The sequence below is a fragment of the Sycon ciliatum genome, chromosome 3 (genome assembly GCF_964019385.1).
Source record: "Sycon ciliatum chromosome 3, ocSycCili1.1, whole genome shotgun sequence".
NCBI lineage: Eukaryota > Metazoa > Porifera > Calcarea > Leucosolenida > Sycettidae > Sycon > Sycon ciliatum.
The window spans coordinates 41,689,239-41,696,738 of NC_088645.1; the positions used below are offsets into that span (position 1 = coordinate 41,689,239).

Sequence of the window (7,500 nt, forward strand, 5' to 3'; positions counted from 1 at the left end):
ACTCAAACGATCGATCGAGTTCCTGAAAAACGGAAAGGGCGATCTCCACCACTAACGCCACTGGATTCGACTCCCGCGAAGAGGTCGTTCAGTGCCCCTCTTCACGGTCGACGAATCGTTCATCTCAGGTATCTGGCTGTGGGATTGTCTGCGTGCCAGAATCCTGGATGTGGCAAACCTCTGGCGCTCATTGATTGCGTTGAAGAGAAGAGGTACGACCTGGGCAGCGTACTTGTCATTCCGTGGCAGCAGTGTGGGATGGAGAATTTTATAGATACAGATAGCCCTGTAACTGCTCAACACCCTGGCCCCCGTGCTTCCACAAGCAACACCAAAGCTGCTTTGGGTAAGTGCGTTTTTCAATCTCATAAGATTTATTCATGATATTTGCGAGTCATTGCCACCCTATGGCTATGGAAATGTATGAGCACACTGTATGCGCGGCGGCCGCGAGCGTGTGTGTTTGCATAGACCTGCATGTTTGTGCATGTGTGCACCATACGCATGTATGAACATGCACATGCATATGCGCTCATGTGGACGTGCCCTCGCACACATACTATACACACGTGCATGACCGCTCCCAGGGCATGTTGGTGTGACATGTGTATGCGGGCATCTCCACTCATGCACATGAGTGTGCACATGCATGTGGGTGGGTACGCACACGTGCGTGAATGTATGTGTGTACGCGCGCGTGTGTTCTATTGCGTGTGAGAGCGTGCATGTGTGTGTGTGCGTGTGTGTGTGTGTGTGTGTATGTGTGCACGGATGTGTGTGTCGATGGTGTTCATTTTTGTGCTGGGTGAACACTCTGATCCCTAAACCGCGATACCGGAGCTCCCAAGCTACAGCCTCAGATTGATTTATAGTTCATCGTTGGGAATGAGTTCGCTGCTCATGATGCTGTTGCGGATGTTGCGGCCCTAGCTGAAATTGTCGAAGCTCGCCCTGATGCCAGTATCCTGTAGCACTCTGTCACTTTTGCATCAGCATGTTCGGCGATGGAGTTTGCAGAACATCAGCAAAAGCGGCTGGCCACCCTTCAACCGTTGGTCCAAGCAACGTGCTTCTCTAAATCAGTTGCAGTGCGGGCAGCTGCCAGTGGGTTGGTGATCAAGCACTTTGTCTTGTCCTACGAACGAAGTGGTGAGCCAGCCATTTCCAGACTGATGAAGGAGCAAGTCAGAGGTAAAAAGCGGGTGACAGTCTCAAGGAAGATTATATTAGCGGTGGCTGAACACCTAGCGAAGAACCAGTAGCAACCCAACTGTAAGGAACGCCCTGTGGCACAGTGCTTCACTTGTTTGTGCGCACCGTAAAATACCATCATTTTCGCCAGTGTGGGGACACGTTCTAGCTCGCATAGTTGAAGAACAAGAGGACTCAATGTTGTCTGATTCGTTCCAACATGTCAGCTTTCATTGTAATTTGAAATGGGGCTGTGCTAAGCGCTATCACAACTACATGTACATGTATCAAAACCAAGTACCAACAGGAGAGTAAGCATGGAGAAAAGTACCTATCGATAATGCGTGCACCCAGGGTTTTCCGGCAAATTCACTAGTTCAGCTATTCCATCCTTGTATTGTTCTGAACGCCGAGGGCTCTAGTGAGTTAATGCAACACCTAACAGCCAAAAATCCAATAAGTTATGACCAAAGCAGCAGCAGCAGAGAAGTACAAGCAATATAGATACGTGAATTTGCCAATTTTAGGCAAATTTTGACAGTTTTTTGGATTTTTCTCCAGAATATGCACGGTGACCCCTATTTTCGCCGCGGTAAACCTGTTCCAACCCACTTATAGAACGTATTATTTTGAAGTATCCACATATGGGGCAAACTCAAAAATAAGCTGCAAAAAATATTCAAAGTTTCATTTTTTGCGTCTTTTTGTTCTTCTCCAGGAAATGACGACCTGGATCCCATCGTCAACCACAGTGTACATTTTTCGGTGTTGATATCAACTTAGTCAATACCTCGAACAGTCTGTAAAATTTTATGTTATATTTTCTGTCCTAACTGATGTTATGGACGATTTCTCATCAATTTCGGGATTTTGTGTTATTTTGTGTCATCAAGGAAAATTGTGTTTTTGGCAAGACCTATTCAGGCAATTGAAAAACTGATGTGACTAAGCGAAAATATAAGGCTGTACCTATTCAAACCTGTTGTCAGATTGGGCTGATGTTGAAATTAAATTTTTGGGCCTAACTGTCCCGAACCCCCTTAAGGCAAAAATTAAATTTTCACCAGTTGTAGTCTTCGGGGTGCTGAGTCGAATGGTCTTGGTCCGAGGAAGCTGAGACGCTCCCTTCCTACTTGAATCCCAATCGAACTCGCGCACTTCCACCGAAACTGGGTGACTGCGCCCTACTAGATGGGGATTTGTATGCAAAATGTCACTAAAAGCGCCATTTCGTTCTTATAAAAGCACGGATGACCGCGATTGGCCCATATGTTGTAGTCTTTTGGACGCTGAGTCGACTGGTTTTGGTCCGAAAAGGCTGCGATGCAGCGTTCCTCCTTTATTCCAAATCGAACATGGTTGAAGAAGCGGTCACGTGCTCCTGCGTACACCAGTCACCTGGTCACCGTGCCTGCAGGGTACAACTTACTAGCCTGTTTGACCTTTTTTGGGTGCAGTCCTGTCACTCGAGTTGAACTCGAGTTGAACCTTGGTGTGAAAGTTGTCACCTGCTGGCGTGGTGACCAGGTGATTTGGGCACCCAGGACCACGTGACCGCTTGTTCAACCATGTTCGATTGGGAATAAAGGAGGAACGCTGCATCGCAGCCTTTTCGGACCAAAACCAGTCAACTCAGCGTCCAAAAGACTGCAACATATGGGCCAATCGCGGTCATCCGTGCTTTTATAAGAACGAAATGGCGCTTTTAGTGACATTTTGCATACAAATCCCCATCTAGTAGGGCGCAGTCACCCAGTTTCGGTGGAAGTGCGCGAGTTCGATTGGGATTCAAGTACATGTAGGAAGGGAGCGTCTCAGCTTCCTCGGACCACGACCATTCAACTCAGCACCCCGAAGACTACAACTGGTGAAATTTTAATTTTTGCCCCTTCCCCTTTAATGCCGCTAAATCCGTGCGTGTTGTATTCGGCAAACTAACTTGACCCCGCCCAGACTCCTGCCCCAGCACTGCGTGTGGATGCTGCAGACCTATGTGACTGTCCCTCGACTACCCACCGCCATCTAGGAATCACCCTGGATCCCCGCCTGTCCTTCTAGACCCACATCAATAGTGTCACCTCCAACTTTCGTCGTCGCGTTGTTCTGCTATCCTACATGTCACCCAATCTGACCCCTGCTCTCATTGCCCGCCTGTACAAAGGATATGTCCGTCCCTCCATCGAGTATGCTTCACCTCTGTGGAATAACAAACTGACCGCAGGGAATATTGACACTTTGGAACGATTGCAAGCACGCCTGGCCAGATGTGTGCTTGAAAAAAACACTCTGATGTTTTGTGACTATATCCACTGATAATACTTCGGAGATGCTGTTGGTGCCACAAATTGTATTGATTTCGCCTCATGCAATTGCCTATCTTCAACCCTTCATATCTGAGTGGTATCACTTTGGATTTCAATAAAATTTTCTGTGTGACCTTGTGATACCCACCACCATCGATTACCGATGATAAACCTGGAAAAAACGCGATTTCAAAAAAATGGAGTGAAGTACCAGTACTGAGTCCTACACTGTAGTAGCGACGTGGTCTAGGGCTAGAGCCTAGGCTAGAGGCTAGGGCTGCACAGGCTATGTCAGTATGTGCATGTCCACGACGCTTGGCGCATCCATGACTCACGAGATCGGATTTCTAGAGCATGCTAAACCAAAAAAATAATGTTTTCTGGGGAAAACATTTTTTGTTTTTGTTTCGCTGCTTCGTTTTCGAGATCTCGCTGCATGCTGCAGAGTGCAGTACTACTGCTTGCTATGTCGGCTGTTCGCAGTTGTGTGTCCTGTATACATGTAGTGCCTAGGCCTAGTGAGTACTAGAGGGACGGCGGTTGTCGGCACTTGGTTGAAGACCAACGCTGATACCAACGTAATGTTGCGTTGTGCTTGTGAAAATGTTTCGTTTGCTGGAAAAGAGGGTTTACCCTCGGCTCGCTTGGTGCTCGTAGGCTGCATCTGGGGAGACGCTAGTCGGCCAGTGACAGCTGGTGAAGAATGTCGGATCACGGCATAGGTGGATTTCCGAACGGTGCCGGCTGTGTCGGATGCGGCGACAGAATACCAAAGTTATGTGTGTCTCGGATGTACTATTTCCTGACGTTCGCCATGCTGGGGACGTTCTGGATGCTCTTGGCGACCTTCGCGCGCTATCTTGGACTGACGGCGACGCAGGCGGGCATCATATCGGGTGCGCGCCCGCTCGTGGCCGGTGTGGCAGTGGCGGTGTGGACGCACATCGCCGACCGATTCCAGCGTCTGAAAAAGCCAATTCTGCTGCTGGGAGTGACGTCGCACCTGCTGCTGAGCGTGGCGATCGTTTTCTTCAAGCCAGAGTTTAGTTTAGATTGTAAACCTGATCACAACCGTACGGACAGTACTAGTGGATTGCAAGCACAGTTTTTACATCCTTACTCAGACACTGTACCCAGTGCAAGTACGCACACAAGCACAAGCAGCAGCAGCTCCACGCACAGTATGACCGCTGGGTTTGGTTCGCAGATTGTTAACTACACGGTGCCGTCGGCAAACTCCACAGCAAACTCCACAGACGTGGTGGGTTGCAGGGACGTGCTCGCGGCCCAACCCACGTCCGTCAAGTACGGAGCACTGAGGCTGACGCTGTCGCAGACGTTTGCCGTGCTGCTGTCGCTGGTGCTGCTCAACGAGTGCCTGGGCGCAGGCATCACCAGCATGGCCGATGTCGCTACGTACGCGCACCTGGGCAGGGAGAACTACGTCCTGTTCGGCTGGATTCGCGTGTTCGGAGCGGCCGGCTGGGCACTGGGCATTTTCTCGTTGACTATGGCTGCCGAGTACTTCAACGCTTCGTCCTCTTCATCGTCGTCGTTGTCATCGTACGATGTTGATGACAACCCACGCGTACACCTCTCCGGTAACTACCAGCTGGTGTTCTCCATTCTGGCCGTTATCCTGTGTCTGAGCTTCGTCACCGGCGCACTGTTTGAGTTCACGGAGCATGCGAGCAGCCTGGCGCGTACGGCGCTGCGCAAGACACTGCAGCAGGTGCTGACGCCACGCATGGTCCTCCTCTCTGTCGTGATCGTGCACTCGGGCGCTGCCATCGGCGTCGGCCTCTCCTTCCTGTTCTGGCGCATCCAGGACATCGGCGGGCGGCAGTCGGTCATGGGCGTTGCCTCGCTCATATCTGCCGCCAGTGACGTGCCCGCGTTTATCCTTGCACCAGCCGCCATCCGCCGCCTCACTGCCGAGAAGGTTCTGCTGATCGGCATTGTGTGCCAGGTCGTGTACTTTGGCGGTGTGGGTCTTGTCACGCAGCCATGGCAGGTGCTGGTATTTCAGCCGGTGATGGGCGGCATGCATGGCTTACTGTGGGCCAGCGTGCAGGCTATATTCGTACCACTCAGCAGCCCCGGCACGGAGTCGCTCATGATCGGTCTCCTGCACACTCTCATGTACGGACTGGGCTATGCGCTGGGGAATTTCGTCGGCGGCGCGCTGATTGATGGGGTCGGTAGCCAGTGGACGTTTCTTGCCGTTTGCTTTTCCTCCGTTGCCATATTCCTTCTTCAACTTGCGTCCATTTGCTATTTCGGCGATGTTCCATCACCGAGCGCCGACGGATTTCATCGCCTGGGGAAGTCCCCTGTGAATTTTCATCCACTCGCCGGAACAGACGAGGGAGATGGAGGAGAAGAGAGCGAGGAAGTGTATGAGTCGACGTTCTCGGCCAAGTCTGCAGCCTATCCCTAATGCCCCTGGGTGTACTAATAGCACTGCTGCTCTAGAAAAGCTATCATGTTGTATCCGTTGTTGACGTTGAAGCTAGCACCGCAGTGTCCTCTTGTGAAGATGGCGTTTGATAGTCTCATGAACGGGTACCAGATCTCCAGCAACTCATCCACCGTTTACTCAGTCTCAAGATTCTAATGCTCACACCGGATAATCATTTTGATCTCTGGCGTATCCCGCTGAATTATTTTGCTGTTAATTTATGTTACCGACTGCGTTGAGTTTTGAACTAGGCCGCTTTGGAAAATTTCTCGAATTTCGATTGCTTTTCATGCAGCCATGTTCCGTAATTTTTTCAATTTTAATCCTTGAAGAGTAAGGTCTGCTCTGCAATAGCTATTGCATTTGAAAACTTCTCTAGCACCTTACCTAGATGTGAATTCGGCGAGACATTCAATGTTGTGTTGTGTGCAGGTATGTGCAATTTTGATGGTCCCACATCACCCATGTGTTGGTAGGTACTAGGGTAGACCAGTCTACTGAAGTATGTAACATCTTACTAGTAATTGTTTTGAAGTAGGTCAATTATTGATCAAGTAAACCTAGCTGAATTTCTGTTACCAGTTAGCATCACCCAAGTGCTGACAAGCACTCAACACAAAGCTGTCCCCATCCGCAAGAAGGGGTATCGTGCATTGCACCACGGTGAGGAAACAAATCGAGCAACGCAGGGCTGTACGATTCGGCTATGCAGGAAGCTGCTGCTGATGGTTGCCCGTCGTTTACGGGTGCTGTAAAACCGGAAAGTCTAACGATCAAAAATTTTAATGCTTCTGTAATTTTGGCATGATTACGAGCAGAAAGTTTAACGTTGGCTAGCTGGCCACCCATCTGTATGCGCATCTTTACACAGACCTCTAGCGATAACGTTTTTTTTTTTAAACGAAAAAGAATTAGTCGTTAAAACGTTAGACTTTGTGTCTCGTTAGACTTTCCGGTTTTACAGTACGTGACGGAATACAGGCTTCAAGTACTCAGCAGTTTTCAGGTGAGCTGTTTGACGCCTCAGTGAAGCATCAGGACAGAAAGTACAGTCAGACCTCGCTTAAAAACCGCATACCGGTACATTCGTTTTCCACAGAAAATATCCGGATAGGCGAGGGAACCTTATAATTGAACACACATACTGTATGTATGTATGTATGCATGACATATGCTGCAAATCGGCAATCAACGATTTTCTTCCGGATGGCGAGGGATCCGGATAAAAGAGGACCGGGTAAGCGAGGTCTGACTGTACAATGTTAATAGTCAGAGCTTTGTCATGGAGGAATATCTAACGTACATCAGGTCATTTTATTAAAGTAATGCCAATCTCAAAATAGATAGGCCTCGCAAAATGGGGTTATGGAATGTTGTACATAATCAATATGATCCGGAAGCTCTGAGTCAGAAAATTCAACTTTAATAAAATGCAAAGAGCACCACTATGCTGCATGTTTAGTACATTACCTTAATCATAATGAACTTGAAGTAAATAGGGTGTATTCAGTTCCGATTCAGAAAAATTAATATCTCCTTTTCAGA

At 49.0% G+C, this 7,500-nt stretch overlaps 2 protein-coding genes across 2 annotated transcripts in view; one reads left to right on the forward strand and one right to left on the reverse strand.

Moving 5' to 3' along the window:
• Window positions 1–4,197: 4,197 nt before the first annotated feature.
• On the forward strand, window positions 4,198–5,934 carry LOC135813105 (major facilitator superfamily domain-containing protein 6-like protein B). The gene has a single exon (XM_065326323.1). It carries the CDS (start codon window positions 4,198–4,200, stop codon window positions 5,932–5,934), a length of 1,737 nt encoding a protein of 578 aa, XP_065182395.1.
• Window positions 5,935–7,248: 1,314 nt separating this feature from the next.
• LOC135812271 (arf-GAP with dual PH domain-containing protein 2-like) overlaps window positions 7,249–7,500 on the reverse strand; it is a 16,064-nt gene continuing 15,812 nt past the window's right edge. Inside the window, exon 10 of the mRNA XM_065325635.1 lies at window positions 7,249–7,500. This exon is cut by the window's right edge and continues 724 nt beyond it. The gene's annotated coding sequence lies outside the window, so the exon portion shown is untranslated.